Raw genomic sequence first — 20,598 nt, 5'->3', positions numbered from 1 at the left:
AGACTACTAGCCAGTCAGAAGCAGAGGATGAGGGCGTGCCTTTACAGCACCTAGGTAAGGACTATTGTTTGCTGTTTGGAGCAGTTTGTGACCAGCGTTTTCTGTTGGAGATGGTAAGGCCCTTTGGGGGGGGACTTTGGGCTTTTTCACTCTGTAAACCTATAACATGCACAAAAACAATATATAACACAGAAAAGGAAAGGGAAAAAGTAAAAAGCATAATATGAGCACTTGTCCCTGGGTACATTAAGAATTATCCGGTTACATCATTTTCGCTCAATACTGAACCAATATCAAATATGTTGTTCCCATTAGTCACTTAGACACCAATGCATGGGAAAATAGGTCCAGCTTGAAAGATTACCTTTAAGTCTGATAGAAGTCAGTGAAGCGACCATGCAGCAGAGCAGGCTTGTAGTGAGATTTATACCTTGTTAAAATCTTGTTTGATTTACTCAATGTGCCATCATTTGCACAATGCCTCAGTTCAGGAATAAAACTGATGAGCATGGGGCTTCAGTGTAGAACAATTTACACTCTGCAAACCAGCTGTGCTCCACATAAACTCATTTATCATTTAATGATGAGCCCACATCCCATAAACTGTTTTTCTAAGCTACAAAGAGATGTTCTGTCTCGTTTCATGTGTTTTTCCGTAGATCCTGCCCGTGTGGGAAACATGCCATCTGTCATCTACGTGGCCATTGGTCTGCCCGGCTTCATACGCTGTCCTGTCGATGCCAACCCCCCGGTAACTCTGGTGAAGTGGAAGAAAGATGGCCTCCCTCTCCGGATAGATAAGGTGAGCTGGTGCAGTGCTGCAGCTTTGATTCTGCTCACAACACCCTACCTCAAACTAAAAACAAGTGTGTCATTTCTTCAGATGAAGCTTGAATGTGATTCCATTCCTCACGTCCTCCTTTCATTTTCAGTGCGCCCGTGTGTCTCTCATTTGAGTGAAAGGATTCAGTGAGCCTTCAAAGTTATTGATAGGAACCATTTACATTGATCTACACAAAACATAACCCTTCATTACACACTGTCCATGACTTTTCCTTCCACAGTACCCTGGTTGGAGCCAAATGGACGATGGGAGCATCCGTGTGGCAGAGGTCACGGAGGACTCTCTCGGCACCTATACCTGCATGCCTTACAATGCCCTGGGTTCCATGGGATGGTCCCCTCCCGCTCCCCTGGTGCTAAAGGTACAGCCATAGTCACCGTGCATGTAGTCTATGTTGCCTCCCGAAATTCTGCCGGACGTCACCCTTTTGACCCGATATCCGTTACCTTCGGCTTTCTTTGTGTAATTCTAAATTTAATATTTAATTTCTGAGGACTATGGTTAACTGCTCCTCAGATCCCTGCATGGTAAATCCAGACAGCTGGCTAGACTATCTGTCCAATCTGAGTTTTGAATGTAAACGTTCCACCAAAACAAGTTACTTCCCGAGGCTATTTTGCAGAGGCACTGGGACTCTGTTTGATGACGATTGTGATTGGTTTAAAGAAATGCCAATAAACCAGAGCACGTTTTTCTCCTATCCCAGAATGCTGTGTGGACTAGACAGACCTTCCTCCACAGAACTATGGAGAAAGGTCTGGCAATGCGAGGCTACTATGCATTTAAATTATCCCAAGATAGCAACAAAGGAGGCATTGCAAGTTCCCCACCAACTCATCAGTTTTGACTTACCTGTTCTGACTGCTTCACCCCCGACAGGACCCTCCCAAATTCTCAGTGGTTCCTGGAGGGGAGTACAGGCAGGAGGCTGGGAGAGAACTGGTCATCCCCTGCGAGGCGGAGGGAGACCCCTTTCCCAACATCACATGGAGGAAGGTAAGACCTCTTCTAGCTCTACACCCTACCTGCCTATGTGTATAACTGTATATGGCTACCAGATTTTCTGTCAGGCTGTTTTTAAATCACCACTTTGTGTTGTTTTAAGTCACATTCATTGTTTTCAATTGAGAGTGAGTCTGAAAGCTCTGTGCCTGTAGTGGGTGCTCTGATATTATTTACTCAAGCTACTGTTTGTCATTTTAATCACATTTTTTAATGATGTCTATAAAATATGCAATCAAGGGAATATATTAGATTCTCTCAATTGTTTGTCTGATTATGAAGCATGTTGAATCTTGCTTATTAACTACTGTGTGATTAGCAGTTTTTTCCCCCCACTTAAAAAAAAATCATCCTTCTGCGTAATTTGATATTTAAGTTAGATATTGAGAGCAACAGTATTGTAGTAGATGTAAAATTGTAGGTTGAGATTTTTGCTTCTGTATGTGTGGCATCTATGTTTTTCCAAAGTGAATTCTAATTTTCATGTCCCAATCTATTGTGTGCCTCTCTCCGTCTCTTTCATTGGCTGACTCTGTCTTCCCATGGCTGGCTGGACTGCAGGTAGGGAAGCCCAGTAAAAGCAAGCACAATGTTCTGCCCCGCGGCAGCTTACAGTTCAAGTCCCTCATAAAGGAGGACCACGGGGAGTGGGAGTGTGTCGCCACCAACGTTGCCACGAGCATCACTGCCAGCACGCACGTCCAAGTCATAGGTACCCAACATGTACACACATTCACAAACACACATTCACATATAGAAACCTACATTACATCCAGCCACCGCTACAGTTGCTACACCCATCACTTACCTAGTGTTCCATTTTACGCATTGGCACAGTTTAATTTTTACATTTTCACGTTTACAAGAGGTGTTTAGTGGTGGGCTTTTTCAGAAGCTGCTTAGTGGTGGATGCTGTATGTCTCCAAGAGGAAGCCAGATGCTTGCCCATGTAGACAGTAGTGCTAGTGTTGGTTGTTTTATTCTGGCATCCTGCAACTCTTTCATAATACACTCAACCCCAAGGGCAACACACTACAAGCTGTCCAGGAGTAAATTAAGATTTGGCTCCAGAATTAGTTTTGAAAGGTTTTTTGTTTCTATGATATGAATAAATGTCTCTAATTAATGCAGTTATTGGCATTGTCTGCCCTGTTGTCCACCTTTTGTCCTGGCTGACCACTGTGCTTCATATGGGGATGTGAGCCCATCAAATCAGAGCAATACAAAGACTTTCTTGAACTGGCTCCTGATTGGTTTCCTGTTGCTTTTGCTCTAGTACAGTACCTTAACAATGGAACTGGAAATAAACAAAATGCATATTGAGCATTATGGGTGGAATTATTCTTTGGCACTTTTACTTACATTATTTACATTAGACAGGCAAAAAGTACAAAAAACAAGATTACGATTACATTATTCATGCAACCTAAAATGTTCCTAATTTACAATGATGTTACATTGGGTTGCTGGCTTGAAAACACAATTCTGGTTCCAGCTTACAGTCACTGTGTAAAATGAATGTACACCAATGTTGTTCTCTTTTAACCACATCTATGTCCCTGCTCTCCCTCCCTGCAGGCACAAGCCCCCACGCCCCCACCAGCATCCATGTGGTGCCGTCCTCCACCAGGGCCAATGTGTCCTGGGACGCGGGCTATGACGGAGGCTTCCAGCAGACATTCTCAGTCTGGTATGGCCATGTGTGAGTCATCCCAGCATGCTTTGCTTCCTGCTTTTTTCTTCTTTCATTACTTTCTCTGGTATTTCTAAAAATATGTCCTTTCTCAGGGTTGTGTTCAGAACAGTTGTGAAAACGTAGTGATGGAAATACATGAAGATCCAGTGTGCGTGAGTTTTCATCCCTAATCTTTGGAATTTCCGGAGGAACGCATAAAAACAGTTGCAACTTAACTGAACATGACCCAAAGTTCTCTGTCCTGCTGCTGCTGCTGCTGCTGCTTTGCTGCTGCTGCTTTGCTGCTGCTTGACTGGAGAAAAGGCCTGGATTGAAACGTTTCATTTATTTAATGACTTGAGATTTTAGCCAAGACTGGCACAGTACTTGAAGGGATTTTTCATTCATTTTTTAACTAAAGTAAATCATCTGGTTGATCTTCACAAGGGGGTACAGGCATATCTCAGTGTCTAAATAAATACAGTGTTTCATCCTCTTGAAGGAGTATGAATTACTGTTTTAATCCAGTCTTCAATTCCATCCATCCATCTTCATCCGCTTATCGGTATCGGGTCCGGGGGCGCAGCTCCAGTAGGGACCCCAAACTTCCCTTCCCGAGCCACATCAACTAGCTCCGACTGGGGATCCGAGGCGTTCCCAGGCCGGTTGGAGAATAATCTCTCCACCTAGTCCTGGGTCTTCCCGAGGTCTCCTCCCAGTTGGACTGCCGGAATACCTCCCTAGGGAGGCGCCCAGGAGGCATCCTTACCAGATGCCCGAACCCCCTCAACTGGCTCCTTTCAACGCGAAGACAGCGGCTCTACTCCGAGCTCCTCTCGGATGACTGAGCTTCTCACCCTTCTCTAGGGAACGCCAGCCACCCTCCTGAGGACCCATTTCGGCCGCTTGTACCCTTGATCTCGTTCTTTCGGTCATGACCCAGCCTTCATGACCATAGGTGAGGGTAGGAACGAAAATTGCCCGTAGATCGAGAGCTTTGCCTTCTGGCTCAGCTCTCTTTTCGTCACAACGGTGCGATAACAGAATGTAATACCGCACCGTCGCTCCGATTCCCGACCAATCTCACGCTCCATAGTCCCCTCACTCGCGAACAAGACCCCAAGGTACTTAAACTCCTTCACTGAGGTAGGACTCCATCCCTACCCGGAGAGCACTCCATCGGTTTCCTGCGGAAACCATGGCCTCAGATTTAGAGGTGCTGATCCTCATCCCAGCCGCTTCACACTCGGCTGCGAACCGATCCAGTGAGTGCTGAAGGTCACAGGCCATGATGCCATCAACCACATCATCCGCAAAAAGCAGCGTGGGATCCCGAGCCCACCAACTGCAACCCCCCGCCCCCGACACGCCTCGATATCCTGTCCATATATATTACAAACAGGATTGGTGACAAAGCGCAGCCCTGGCGAGGCCAACCCTCACCTGGAACAGTCCGACTTACTGCCAGAACCCGGACACAGCTCTCTTGCTTGGTCATACAGAGATTGGATGTCCCTAAGGAGGACCCCCTCACCCCATATTCCCGCAGCACCTCCCACAATTTCTCCCGGGACCCGTCATACGCCTCCTCCAGATCCCACAACACATGTAGACTGGTTGGGCAACTCCCAGGCCCCCTCCAGGATCCTTGCGAGTAAAGATCTGATCCTTGTTCCACGGCCAGGACGAATCCGCATTGTTCCTCTTCAATCGGAGGTTCGACTATCGGCAACCCTCCTTCCAGCACCTTGAGTAGACTTTACCAGGGAGGCTGAGAAGTGTGATACCCCTGAGTTGGCACACACCCTCTGGTCCCCCTTTTTGAATAGGGGAACCACCACCCCGGTCTGCCACTCCTTACACCGTCCCAGACTTCCACGCAATGTTGAAGAGGCGTGTCAACCAAGACAGCCCCTCCACACCCAGAGCTTTCAGCATTTCTGGACGGATCTCATCAATCCTGGGGCTTTGCCGCTGTGGAGTTGTTTGACTACCAGCGACTTCCACCAGGGAATTGACGACAATCCCCCATCATCCTCCAGCTCTGCCTCCACCACAGAGGGCGTGTCAGCTGGATTTAGGAGTTCCTCAAAGTGCTCCTTCCACCGCTCTATTACCTCCCCATTTGAGGTCAACAAAGTCCCATCCTTACTGTATACAGCTTGGATGATCCCTCCTCTTCCCCCTCCTGAGGTGGCAACGTTTTTCCAAAGCACCTTGGTGCCGACCGAAAGTCCTTCTCCATGTCTTCTCCGAACTTCTCCCACACCCGCTGCTTTGCCTCTGTCACGGCAGAGGCTGCAGCCCTTCGGGCCCGTCGGTACCCTGCAACTGCCTCCGATCTCCTCCTAACATATCCCGGAAAACTCCTCTTCAGTCACGGCTCCCTGACCACCGGTGTCCACCAAGGTGTTCGTGGGTTACCGCCCCTTGAGGCACCCAAGACCCTAAGACCACAGCTCACTGCCGCAGCTTTAGCATGAAACTTTGAACTTGTCCACTCAGGTTCAATCCCCCAGCCCCACAGGATGCACGAAAAGCTCCGCCGGAGTGCGAGTTGAAAGCCCGTCGGACAGGGGCCTCTTCCAGACGTTCCCATTTTTACCCGCACTACACGTTTGGGCTTACCAGTCTGTCCAGAGTCTTCCCCCCCCCCTGACCCAACTCACCCCCAGATGGTGATCAGTTGACACTCTGCCCCTCTCTTCACCCGAGTGTCCAAAACATACGCCTCAATCAGATGAAACGATTATAAAATCGATCATTGACCTTTGCCTAGGGTGCTCTGGTACCACGTACACTTATGAACATCCCTATGTTCGAACATGGTGTTTGTGATGGACAATCCATGACTAGCACAGAAGTCCAACAACAGACAACCGCTCTGGTTTAGATCAGGGAGGCCGTTCCTCCCAATCACGCCTCTCCAAGTCTAATATATCTAATATATATTTAACACATGTGATTGTGATAGTGGTAGCTGCTGCCAGTAATATATGTTGCAAGCTATAGCATGCTTTTTATTCTTGAACTGGGGTTCGAATGCATTCTCTCTTTTAGTAGGAAGAAACAGCTGGATCCTGCACTATTGACTACAGTTGAGTTTCACCACTGTGTCTGTTCTATTCTATTCTATCTACATAAAGTCAAATATTGATGAAATAATAATGTCTCACTGTAAATGAAGAAAATAGACATATTATATCCCCGTCTATAGGGGGGGTATTTTAAGATTGACATGGAATCCTTTTCTGTTGAATGAGCGACCAAGGTTGACTCTGTTTTCGCCACCATCCCTTTTAGATTTTTTTTGGTCTTTAAGTTGATTTTTTTTCTCTTTTCTGATCCTGCCCTAGTATCAGCCATAGAAAAATCCTCCTGCTTCCTTTTAACTGGTAAACGTATGACTCAAACTTTGCCTGGGAAAATGTAAACATGGGCTCTAATAGCCAATCTTCTCGTTGATGGTCTTGTTTGCTTATGAAGGTCATATAGAGGCATCGGTATTAAATTAAGACTGTTTCATAAGCAGTTAAAAGTACTTCCTTTAAGCTTTCTAACATACATTAAATAGTGCCTCTTATTTTGGATGGTTATATATTTGGATCTATAAGTCCAACTCTGTTTATTGTAACCCATCATGCTTTATAAAAACAGTGAGGGAACCGCAGAGCAGCACTAATTTTAAAAAGCAGACAGCAGCTTTAATTAATGCTGTTCATACTGACAGCCAACATCAGTGAGTGATGGGAGCAGAGCAGCTTTGGGTTGCATCCATGTCCATGACATTTCTCAGTGGTCCGTCCCTCTAAAGTCCTGCTGCTGGTTTAAAAATGCATTTAAACTTCAGTATTGTGTTCATGCTGGGGATGATAAGTAGCTTTCCACATTCTGTCCAAAATCTTCCTGCCAAAACACATGCACACTAACTCTTGTATATTATTTTATAAAATTATACAACATTCTATCTGTCACGAAGGACCCCATTTACTAGCTTTTTAACAGTGCGTACGCGTAGACTAGTGGTGGCTGCGCAAACAGCAATGTTCACATACTTGCTTGCATACTTGCATGTACCTGGAGGATTAAACGTACAGTGTATCCAGTAGGGGGCAGATCAGGGCCATATCCTCCAATGTCGATAGGGAAGCTGTGTGCAAACAGAAATATATATAAGCTATAATCGTTAATAATTATATTTAAAAAAAAAATAATTTAAAAGCATGCATCCATAAATAAGGGCACTTCCTCTTGAGAAAGAAAAGTGCACGTGCCTGATAACACTGTGGACGTGAGAATAGACCTGAACTTGTTTTTGGATGTTGTCCGTGTTGTCATCTTAAACTCTGATATAGTGTAAACACACAGTGAGAGGGTCAAAGTTAACTGGAACACCTTGGTCGACTTAAAATGTCTTGTTCTCTTGCATTCTGCCAACCAAGCTAGCTTGCTTCTGCTAGCGTTAGCTGCTAACTTAAGAGAATGATTTTCAGCCAGCTATGTGTACTGCAGCACATGCAGATGAATGGCGGCAGTACCCGGAGGTCTATCTTTACCAACCGGTAGTCTATATACACAACGTTCCACTTCTGGTATTTCTCCACCTGATGTTCCTCATTTAGGCCAGATGTCAGACCTTCCTCCGCAACGCTGTGGATGAGGGTCTGGCAATGCGAGATTAACCACGCTCGTAAATCTCCACTGGATGATTCGCTTCAGAAGGGTTGAAGATCAGCAACTTTCCCTCTTTACCGCTCAGCTTAGCACAGCGCCAATAGAACCAAAGAGTTACCCTGCTCCACCCTCTTGTCGAAAATAGTCACGTCCAGCGTAAAAAAACAAGATATTGCCAAACTTAAGGCTCCAAAGCGGCAGGCCACAAACCAACGGGTAACGTCACAGATGCTACGTCCATCATTTTTTTTACAGCCTTTGGTTTTGGATCTGGGGCAAAAACGTATCAATGCTCAAATCAGTATATTGAATTGTACTGTGTGCACTTTGAAATAATAGTGGCTGTGTTGGTGAAGGAATCTCAGTAGGTGATGTCCTCTGTGACGAATGTTGCACCAGGCATTTACAGTTGGAGTGTTGCAGCTGCTGCATGCGTCCTGCTTTGTTTGGTGACTAGGTGCAGTCAATGCTGAATGTATGGCATGGGCAAACATCAAAACGCAAAGCTGAGCGCAGCATGGCCATTATTACCATCAAGTGAAAGTCATGTCGTGAACAAATATTTATGGAAGAAACCGTTCATTTTACACTTGTAATGTAATGTTGGATCAGTAATGGATCTTGAATGATGCGTAGAAAAGACTCTCAACTCTACTTGAGATTGTTTTTTATCTATTAATCCACCTGAAGGACTTTTAAGTTAATCAAAAACAAAATAGTGAGGGCACCCCCATTATCCTGTCTGTCTGCTCCCCTGTCATCCTACAGGCTGAAGAGGGAGCGTTTAGGTCCCCATGACTGGCTTTCCATACCCGTGCCTGGAGGCCACGACTGGATGCTGGTGCCCGGCTTGGAGCCAGAGACAACATACCAGTTCAGCATCCTGGCCCAAAACAAGCTTGGCACAGGCCCTTTCAGCGAGGTTGTCACTGTGAACACACTAGGTGAGTACACTCACGGCTGCTCGCCCGGGACAAAGGGATCCAATTATAAAATGGCTTTGACAGGCATGCAACTAGAATGACCAGAAAGTCTGTTTCTTGAAACAAAACATTTAGGCTTGTTTTCATTTCATTTTTTTCACATCTTGTGTCTTTATGCAAAACTAAAATTCTTGGTCCATCAAGAATCGGAAACCTAAAGAACTATGGAAAGTACAGTTCATGTTTCATGCCTCCGCTCTGGAAAATCCAAACACACACACATACACACACACACACACACACACACACACACACACACACACACACACACACACACACACACACACACACACACACACACACAATGAAATAGAGAGGAACTACCCACATCAGGAACAGAGTCACCAGCTCGCAGAGCCTACGTGTTAGAAGATGCATGTAGACCAAGAAGACACACACACACACACACACACACTCACAACCAAACACACACACACACACACACACACAGACACACAACCAAACACTCACAGGGAGAGAGAGAAAGAGAGATGTTATGTAGAGTGGAGAGGAGAAGGATTGCATTATGAGTGTGTGTATGTGTAGAGAAATGCGCGTTTGGTAACAGCCAGGTGCGTGATCAGGCACAAATCTACGCTTTACGGCGCTTTGCGATGCTTCACTGGCGGTGTGTAGGCTCTGTCAATGAATATATATATATTCTGGCTAAACTACTAAAAGAAAATATGTTATTGCAATTTTCTTGACCAATATTGCAATTTAAATAGCAATTCTTGTCTATGTACTAAACTGCAGGCCTCTTATTTGTTTTCTAAATAATATCAAACATGATATGACTGTACCCAACATTATCACAAAGCCTGTTTCTACATCAATGAAATCTGATAAAATAATACAGGTGCTCGTTTTTGATGAGGTTGTTTTAACCAGTGACTCAAAGAAAAGTCTAAAAATATCTAAGTAAAATTTCCTAGTGATCTACAGCACAATTGAGCAGTTTAGGTCATATTCATTAAGATATTACATTAGTGGTGTACTGCACACTACTCAATAATCATAAACAACATTCAAAAGTGGCATTATATTGATTTACACCACATTTGCTGAGCTACCTGCTCGCTGCCTGTCTGAAATTATACGGTAAGATAAGGTCACAGTATGTACGGAAAGACGGGCCACTCTGTTGGTCTTAGATTAACAGCAAAGGGCACAGCCACAGTCAAAAATAATACAGAGTGGTGCTTTTTCTTGGTTTTTCTTTCACAAAACCACCAGAAAGTGGCAAAGAATCTGTTAACCAGACAACAGTCAAGATGTATTATTTTGCTGCTCCGCCAACTCGCAGAATGAATGTTTATTAACCACAGCTGAGTAGATCTGCAGGGGACGGTTGTCATTCAAAGGCGGTGAAATCAACAGTCGCCAGCTCAAACTTTCATTTTCATAGATAAGTGCAGTGAAATGCTACATATATTGTAACAAGACAACTTTTTGACTGAAACAAACTCATTGTAAACAAACTCACGCAGTGTAAAAGCATAAACCAGATTTTGGTTGAGTCATTATGTATTATGTCATTACTAGCAGCAGTGAGGACATTTATTGAGTATAAATGAAGCTGTCACAGATTATTAATTAAAGATAAGTGACGTGCTGAAAATTGGGATAACTATTCACGCTTCATCCCCTTCTGTGTCAGCCAAGGAGGAGAAACAAAGAAGGCTTGCTGTCTTTCTCTCACTTCAAAAGCGTTTTACACCTTTCATTGGTAAGTCAGGTATATTGGCATCTAATAAATCATAATGCAAAAAAGCATTGAAGAAAGAAATAAGTAGTAACTAATAAGTTGGATATCACATTCAGTTCACTATTTGTTTTTAATGGAGATGACCACTTTAATTAGTTAATGAGGGAAATGGCAAGGACTGGGCGATCTTTTAACCAAAGCATGTCCACAGGTGGTCAGAGAAAAACTGTGTGATGCAGAGGGAGTTCATTGTCTATTATAATGGAAATAAAACAGATATGACCAGGAAGTGGATTGCAAAGGATTCAGAGACAAAATAATTAAGGCCGCCCCCCTTCACTAGATTAGTCGACTAAGATATCTTTAGTTCATTACTCATTTTTTATACGTTTTTCATGTTGAATGACTTCATTCCAAGAAACTCATGAGCACATGTCTGGTAAACACACACTTTAAAGTGGTGCTTTTGCATGATTCTGTGTGGAGTAACTCAGTTTTACCGATCTGGACCTTAAATCAACTAAGTGATTAAATGACAAAATTGTATGAGTGTTAGTTGACTAAAAGTTTCTTTAAGCGGCGACAGCCTTAGGAGTATTGTAAACGATGCATGTGGATTGTGTGTACGTGTGTGTGGGAGAGGCAGTTGGTATAAAAGTGTTATGACATGTAATCACAGTTGTAATACATGTCAGAGTGTAAAGAGCTGATTCATGCTGATGGAACTGAATATAGAACTAAGCCACTCACACACATTCTCAACCCTATGTGCTCTTTCAGTATTTCCTATAAGTACCCCTGAACCATTGGTGCTGCTTACCCCACCACGGTGCCTCACAGCCAATCGCACGCAGCAGGGAGTTCTGCTGTCCTGGATGCCGCCTGCCAATCATACAGCACCTATCCAGCATTACATCATGGAGTTCCGCTTGGGGGAACGGTGGGAGGTCTTGGACGACAGCATTCCTGCTGGGGAGACGGAATTGCTTGCCCGAGACCTGATCCAGGTAAAAGACAGGACAGTAGGCTTCACACACTGTATTATACAAGACCAGTTCCAGGATAAAGGCATGTCTGGAACTGGGACATAGTGGAGGATTAAATATACATTTAAATTTGCAAAGTCCAAGTCATACATCATATTTATGGTTTTAATTCTAACTACTGAATCAGGATCATTTCCTTATGTTCCTTTTTAAATGTGTCAGACGATTGTGTCGAGCATTTTAGTATTATCTGTGTATAATTCTGTTCTTGAATGCAGCCTTATTTTACAAAGAAAATGTGGATGTTACTGTAATTGCATTTCACAAGAATTAATCACATTTTAGTGTTTGTGTGTGCTAGAGTACACCCCAGCCTATGATGTATTAAAAAGAGTGTGAGGGTATTTGGTTCTTTTCATATTCGACTAAGAACTTGATGAAAAGACTGATGTCCATGATTAAAGGAAATTTCAGGTATTTCTCAGCCTAGGTCTTATCCTCATAGTTGTGTCCATTCTGACTATAAGTCAGAAGAACTTAACACTCGCCACTTTAGTTTTAGATAGTGATGTTAGATTTGCGAACAAATCATTTGTTTTGAATGACTCTTTAAAAGGAACAAGTTAACTTGACTCACAAGCAGCATAGAATCTCAAATCCTACTTCTGCGTGGTGCACGCACAGTGCATGTGAGCCAGGTTAACTTCTGAGAGCCGCTACTCCCAACTCTTGTTAGGCTCAACTCTCAGCAACAGGCTCTTGAAACATGGCGTTAGATTTTGTAGTAGACATGTAGTACACTTTACCAATATTAATTATGAATACAATATGCTTTTTAGAGGAGGAGAGTAAATTTAATTACAGCAAAGGGAAATCAATACTGATTTCTGATCTATACTTCTCTCTCAGCATTTTCACATCTTTGCACACGCCTGCTGATTCTCCTGCCATGACATGTTTGAGCTTTAATCTACCACTGTCAGCTCCATGCAGATGCTTTTATCTCTCCTTCCATTGCACAGCAAACACCCACACACACTTCTCTCCAGCCCTCCCAGCACACACACAAGGCACCTAGCTTGTATATCTTTTTTGCTGCATATGTCTTACTGCATCGGTGGAGCTAATATGACCGGGAGGGATGCTCCTGGATGTTTGGTTGTCAAGTGATGTTTGGTATGACACAACTCTCCACATTCTAATCCTATTTCCTGCTGGTGTGTGACAACTGAGTCCACAGCAAATGTATCAGACGGTCTCGGAGTGTTATGCCAACAGTACAGTAAAATAGGTACTGCCCCCTGCTAAAGTGTCCTTGAGCAAGACACTGACTGAATATCTGCCAACTCCACAGCTGCTGTTCTGTAGCTGGCCCTGCACTGTGGGGAGCACAGCCAGCATCAAGGAACTAAAAAAGAGGCTTAATATGTCTTTCCATCATGACTTAGTCATAGCTGATTTAGTAATCATCCTTTATGATGTTCACGTAATCAGTAAATTTGCTCTTATCATTTTCTATTGAGACTTTGTCATGTTTTGGGGTTTAAGTAGTATTACTTTGCTCTATTGTTCTCATCAGCACACAGCTTCATAATATCTTATAGATTTTTAAGCAATTTGACAAGCCACATTAAGCTTCCGTTTATTACGGTTTACATCATCCTGCTGTCTGAATTAATACAAGTAAAATGTCTAACATTAAACTATATCATCCACACTTCTTAATTTGGTGTTTACAGATGTTAATGTTTTTTTTTTAAATATTTCTATCAATACAAATGAAGGGGAAGCAACAGATGTATCTCTGGTGTGGGTCAAGCTTCAAAAACGCTGAATCCTACTTTCCCATAATATAACTAGTTAACTAACTAGCAAAATTTGTGGAATTCCCCTAAAAAAATTAAAAATGGAATCATGCCAAATTCAGTTTGCAATATGTGACTTTGGGGTTCCATTGTGCCATTCAGCACTGTAGGAACACATTTATTTTAGCTGTTAAACACTAAATGGGAACTGTCAGTGACTGAGCTGCACCATCCATTTCCAAAGCCTTGGTGACTCAGCAGGCTGGTCTTTGGAGACAGTCCTGCAGCCTGATCGAACCTTTCTGACACCAGACATAAGTTTACCTTCTGAACGTAGATCTCTGTCTGTTCCCCTGCTCCTAGGAGGCTTGGTACGAGTTCCGTGTCATGGCCATCATGGATGACATGATCAGCGAGCCTAGTAATGTAGTAGGAGTGTCCAGCACAGGTGAGCATTGCATCACACACTGCATTAGAATTGTACCTGTGGTCATGTTTAACACAATCTAATTTTATTTTAAAATATGATTATCAAGTGTGGGAACCCTACATTATATACTATGTATGTGTATGTGTGTGTGTATGTATATATATATATATATTCAATTTTTGATTTAAACATTTCTTTTCAGCACTGACAGCAATGCCACAATTACAGCCACTAGATGGTAGGAGGGTACTTTAACAGTTAAGTTTCTCAGAGTTTACAAGACTTACTTACAAGCACCATGAGTTTAACGAGGTGAACCTGAACGCACCATGAAGTCCCATTGGAGCCCACAGGCTTTACCGTTTCCTCTGAATGCCACCGGCTTGCAAGCTACACCGTGTGTGTGTTTTTTCTTCTTCTTTCAGACGTCCACAAGTAGGCAGAGATGGAGAGAGAAAGTACTGAGAAGTACTGTGGGAATCGCTGATCCTGCATTTGATCGATTTCCGATTTAAAATTGAAATGTGACACCCTGAATATGCATGTAAAACGAATCGGAAATTGGGGGATGAAAAAGCAGGTCTTGTTAAAAACTCTTCTCACTGCTTTTAATTCAGAGGAGCTTCTGTTGTCAATGTTTGGATTCAACCCAGCAACCTCTGGCAGTAACCTGCATCTCTAACCTCAGGCAATCAACTCTGAGGAGAGGCTGCGGATGTGTTGCACACGCAGCAACTCGAACTTCACATTTTGCCCACTCAGCACTATTAAATCTAGGCTCTCTTTACATGCACACTGCTTTGTACCTTCCTGAAAAGTATGACATCATTGTTCTGCCGGTCTGCCATGGACTGTTTTGGGCTGCTTTGTGCTAAAAACAGACTCATTAAAGGCTGTCTTTTTTTTTGGGATCACAATACTGAGTCTGTTTTAAATCCGGAACGAAACCCCTCAAAATGTGATGTCACTCCCCTGCAGAGGTCACTGGGTACACATCATTTAGTAAGACTAGCTGCTGGTAGCATTTATAGACAGGATTGGCTCAGGAACCCTTGGATATCTGGAAGTACTTTGCTGCCCCCTACTTGTAAACACGGAATCCTATGCAATGTGGTGATCAAAGGCTCCTGCTCATTTCTCTGTTGATCTGGTATTAGTGGGACTGCTTTTTCTATGCATGTGTCATGTATGTGTCATACAGCATCATACTCAAAGTGAGATGTGGATACACCCTGAGTGAAGGTGTTTCTGGCTGATTAGTAGTTATTTCAGGTACCAATATTACTGGAGGTACAATACCTTTGCATTTTGCTGTGTCATGCTTCACTGCTGCACATGAACCACTCTAACAAGTTCATAACAAAGATTGACACACAATCCCCCCTGGTCGTCACTGAGCGATTCATTTCATGCAGGCCACTAAAACAACTCCAACATTAATAACTGTGGACAGTTCTGAAGTTAGTAGCTCTATAGCAGGAGTTAAAGCAGCTGCACATCACATTTTCTTCTAGTACACTGCCTGGATTTTCATTTTCTTAATGATATTGTTAATGCACAACAGCGCCGGTCACATTGATTATGGCTTTAAAGCATCTGAGTGTAACAAACTGCAGAGTAGAGCCAGTCACGTTGAACGGACTTCAGCGTCAGAAAATAGAGAAGAAATGCAGCTCTACACTAGTATAGTGCTGGATTTGTTCCGACAATCTTATCTTCGAATAATGCAAGTTAAATAGTAGTTCTACATACAGTGATGGTTTATAAGGGCTGGGGCGATATGCTTTTGTTCCGATTGGATTATTTCACAATACATGGGTGGCGATTGGATTGTTTGTAGTGATTTTCATTTTTTGCGATTCTAGAAGTACTGCGGTTCAATGGCATTGAGTATTGCGATTCTCTTTTCATGTCACTTCTAGAAACCCTATATTATGAGACATTTCTAAATACGGATTGTTTTATAAGAAGAATGCACATCACATGTCAGTCCGTCAGTCTGACATTTCATTTGTAAAGTAGTACATAACATGCATTTTCTTTTTTCGCTCTGTTTTGCTGGAAACAAATATGATGTAGTTGCCATCAGTGGTATCGTATAAATATAAAATATTTAGGTTAATCATTGCTAAAAATAAAATTGTTGCAAAAAAATCCAGATATATACGTAAATCAATTGAATCACTATGCTGCTTTTATTCTCCTGCCACTAAACACAATGTGGGTGGCAGGCGCTTATTTCCATCCCTGGTCTTAAAACATGTCTAGAGGGGATTTCTTACAATAATATCACGTTTTTATAACCAAAACAACCTAAAGAGTCGGCAATACAGTGTACATGTGGCCTCTGCAGCTTCCTACACCGTAAGGTCGGAATGCATATACTGTTGTTTGGGGGAAAAATTTATATTCTGCTAAATCATCATGGCATATGCTCTGCAGAGATGCCCATTTAGAAGACACATACGGTAGCAAAGGTCACCTCTTGCAAATTTGAATCTCATTGGATATGGCAGGACTTTTCCCTTCATAGGCTCCTCCGTAGGAACAAGGTACAAGTTATTGCATGAGGTGTCTCTTTTCTGTTAGTGAGAGTGGCAAAAAGCAAAAAAAGCGTCCGGATTCAGTTGTGTTCTTGCAGTGGCAGTGTGCTCTTTTTCAGTGGACTCACATCTGCGCGGTAATCTCATGTTAAATATCAGCCACCATTTCAGAGCCAGAAAATGAATGTTGACATTAGCATTAGACTTGAGCAGTGCCATATTAGAAGTCTAGTGAGCAAAGTAAAGTTTTACATTTGTTTCTTTATTCTGTTTGCTATCTTTAAGAAATGCTCCTCCATTAAACTGTAATTTGCTGTGAATGGGCCACGTCTGTGCCTACACATCTCCAACTGCAAACTCTCATCTCCCTGTTTTTTCATCCAATTCATTTTAATGCTCCTCTGTGACTTCAACCAGCTTCACGGCCCTGACTCTTCCCTCCTCACCCCGCAGACTTCTTCCCTCCCCCAGAGCTGGTTGAGGAGCGTGGCCTGGCGCGGCCAGTGGTGGCTGGCATCGTGGCCACCATCTGTTTCCTGGCAGCGGCTGTCCTGTTCAGTACCATGGCTGCCTGCTTCGTCAACAAGCAGCGCAGGCGGAAGCTGAAGAAGAAAAGAGGTGAGGTCATTAAAAGCTATCTCCACAATCGCTAAGCTAGCTTTTAGGAAACTTTGATTAATAAGATGAGAAGCTTCTTTCATCTTGTATAGAAAACATTCATGTATACAGTTATGGTTAATTAATACATTTATTATGCCAAACTTCAACTGTGACCTACAGTATTTGCCTCAAGTACCACCACACCTAACATGTACTTCACTGGTTCATAAACTTGAACTGCAACCTCATGCGGCTTTATCTGACTCGTGTCCTCTCTGCTTTAACTACATGTTCAAACAAGAAACATCCATTTAAATGTTTGACTTGGAATGTAAACTAAAAGCGGCTTAATGACACTTCAAGCTGCTGTGGCTATAGTCGTTGGGTACGTCCCAGTATATTTCCTTCACATACTTCCCTTCCTCGCGTCTTAGTCCGTCCCCCTGGAAAAGCATGGGGGACATGTGAGGAGAGAGGAAACAAGAAAATGGGTTTTTAAAGGGATGAGACTTTTCTCTGAAGTGTCATGTGAAGGCTTCCCGGAAGGCTACTGTGGTGTGTCCTCGCTCATGGCTCTTCAGAGATCCCTCCTCCATCCTCGCTCCTCCATCCTCCCTGTCACTCCCCAATGTAAGTCGAGTGCATATTTGAGTCGCGCATGCTGAGATTTAAACGATTTACGGCATAACGTATCACACCCGATGAGAGTTGAGTCAGACCGGCTCTGGTCGAGTGCAGATGTGAGTTGCGCATGCTCATACTGATTTGTAAAATCCATGAAATAATAAACTGTTCTCATTACAAACAACAACAGAAGATGCAAATCATTTCAAAAACGTTTTAGCTGTCTATAATTGTTTGATTGCCAACGTTAGCTCAAAACGTCATTCAGCTAACAACCTTGTTGTGTTTGATTGCTAGCTTGTAGACAGCAGTGAACGAACTTGGTTAACTAGGTCCATTTTGACTGTACTGACATTACAGACGTCTCTCTGGGCAGGAATAAGAGCACGAAGCCGGACCACAACGACTTCTAGTTCAAGCGAGGGGATTTAAAATAGGAGACTTGAGATCCACCCGTTATATTTCATGTTTTTTGTTATTCTGTAAGTTGGTTGTAAACCCTGCTCCAGGCTCAGCAGCAGTTTTTTATAAACCTTTTATGTAAATGTCTAGTGTTGTTTATTGTGAATACCTAAAAGGACCTTTTCCTTTTTCTGAAAAATGAAATTCTTCATTGACCTCCTTCTTTTGCATATACACTGCCTCTGTGTTTCACTTATCATGAACTATTTATTTAAATAATTCTGAAACAACAGCCAACTCTGCAGTATTTCTTAGTGATGGCAACATGAAGCCTTGATAAAGCTTTCCAGCAGATTGGTTCGCCAAAGGATTCATTTCTTTTTTTTATGATCAAATGTGTTTTTTTTTAATTTAAGAAAAAAATCACAAACATACCACAGGCAAAACACTGGAACATCAATACGTGTCCAAGGGCCAAAACGAGAAAGAGAGGAAAGACGGGAGGGGGGGGACACAAAAAGAAGGCAACAGAAAGAGTGACGTCCACGGCTTACAAATAATGCATGCAGAAACAGACATACACAAACACATACATAAACAGACACAAGACAGGGGACCAATCACACATGCAAACAGAAGTAAAGACGAACACAAATTCACCGCATAGATTTCAACGATTCAATGTACGAACACATAAGTCATGACGTGGCTTCCAACGGGTTGCAGTCATCCTCTTGGCTGTTGTAAGTCCAGCAAACACAGCACCTTTTTGAGCTTTAGAATATAGATTATTTTGCTATGTTCTGTTTTGCAAGAACACTCTTATTTCGTCTGTGTCCTGAATGACGCAATGAATGCAGAAGAAATTCTCTCAGCCTATACAGTCAGGGAGGCAAGCCATGCGCATATCATCTGTTGGAATTTAAAAACTTGGGTAAAGATGGCAGAAGGAGGGCTGCCCCAGCAGTGTTTGGTGAGCAACAAAGGCAAAACCAACTCCGTTGTCTGGGAACAGTTAACGTAAGCTAACCCTGTGGTCCACATGACAGTAGGCTTGTTATGGTCATAGTGAGTGAAAATGGGATGTGAGATGCACATAATGTTTTGTATCTGGAAATGTTCATTAGCTGTGTAACGCTAAATGTGATATCTCTAAAGAGATTTTCACCATCAAAGCCCAGTGATTTTCCTTTTTGCATTATCTGTACTGCCATCTCAGTTCTTCAATAGTAATCAATTTTTCCAAGCTAGCTGATTCCTCTGCTGAAAACTGAGTCAAGTTAAACTGATTCAACCAGCTGTCACAGTGGAATTATCCAAAGTAACATCAGACTCATACAGATTGGAATAAAATGTCTGAAAGGATTTATTTTTTTGACATGGTCTTTTCTAATATTACCATCTGAAGATTTAATTGTGGGAATATCTGCAAAATAATCACTGGATCTTAATCTAATAGCGAGAAAGTGACTAGCTCTAGCACCCTGGAAGTAATGGAGCTGTCATGCTCTGTGAACCAGAAATTCAGATTTCTGTTTAAGAGTGTTGTATATTTCTTTCAAGACTAATGATCGTTCTAAAGCTATCTGGTCAGTCAAATTAGTTTGTAACAGTGAGTCTAATCTGGTGAACTCAGCTTCAAGGTTTTGCAGCTTCAGTGACGTAGCTTTGCGTGCATTAGAGCAGAAAAGGATAGTATTGCTCTTAATAAACCCTTTTATCACATCATATCCTGGCGTCTACTGCAGAGCCAACATTCATTTTTGCATATATTTGGAATTCTGCAATAAACTGAGTGATATAGGATTCATTTTTCAGTAAAGAAGTATTGAGACGCCATCTAATTGCACGTTGAGACAATTGGCCAAGTATGGTGGCACAACGGACGCCTTTATGGTCAGACAAAGTCATTGGGAATAACATTGCTTTATCAATTGAATGAAATAGTTGAGGGGATAAAAAAAGAAAATCTATCAGGGAAAAGATTTATGTCTACCTGAGAAAAAGGAATAATACTTACATGTGGGATTAACTGCAGGCCAAATATCTAAAAGCCCCAAACTGGTGGCCCATGATTTCAGAGCATTTGTTGCCTGAGCGTGGTCCCCAGTGGCCTTTACGTTCACCCAATCAATATTATGGTGCACAAACAATAAAAGAACAGTCTGTTAACTCCAGCATTTGATTGTTGAGCATATTATAGAAATTGCCATCAAAACATTTGGCGCATGAACTGACAGAAATGCAATTTTTCTGATACCAAACTCTGTTGTGGCGATCACAATCCTTCCTGTATCATCTGACCAAGAGGACAACACTTTA

The 20,598-nt window shown here is 42.7% G+C and overlaps 1 protein-coding gene across 5 annotated transcripts in view; it reads left to right on the top strand.

Annotated features, from left to right (window-relative positions):
- The window catches only part of igsf9bb (immunoglobulin superfamily, member 9Bb), a 118,336-nt gene that overhangs the window by 75,890 nt on the left and 21,848 nt on the right, over positions 1-20,598 (top strand). For 3 of the 5 annotated variants that reach the window (XM_032534531.1, XM_032534529.1, XM_032534533.1), the window contains exons 8-16: positions 660-802; positions 1,065-1,205; positions 1,724-1,840; positions 2,408-2,558; positions 3,425-3,548; positions 8,964-9,139; positions 11,667-11,893; positions 14,041-14,125; positions 17,104-17,268. In XM_032534531.1, coding sequence (XP_032390422.1) covers positions 660-802; positions 1,065-1,205; positions 1,724-1,840; positions 2,408-2,558; positions 3,425-3,548; positions 8,964-9,139; positions 11,667-11,893; positions 14,041-14,125; positions 17,104-17,268 — 1,329 coding nt within the window. The remainder of the gene's footprint in view (positions 1-659; positions 803-1,064; positions 1,206-1,723; positions 1,841-2,407; positions 2,559-3,424; positions 3,549-8,963; positions 9,140-11,666; positions 11,894-14,040; positions 14,126-17,103; positions 17,269-20,598) is intronic. The other 2 variants (XM_032534532.1, XM_032534530.1) reach the window with 1 other exon arrangement.

This window comes from Etheostoma spectabile, chromosome 13, assembly GCF_008692095.1.
Source record: "Etheostoma spectabile isolate EspeVRDwgs_2016 chromosome 13, UIUC_Espe_1.0, whole genome shotgun sequence".
NCBI lineage: Eukaryota > Metazoa > Chordata > Actinopteri > Perciformes > Percidae > Etheostoma > Etheostoma spectabile.
The sequence above is the reverse complement of the archived record's forward strand: the minus strand, read 5'-3'. Positions and strand labels throughout refer to the sequence as shown.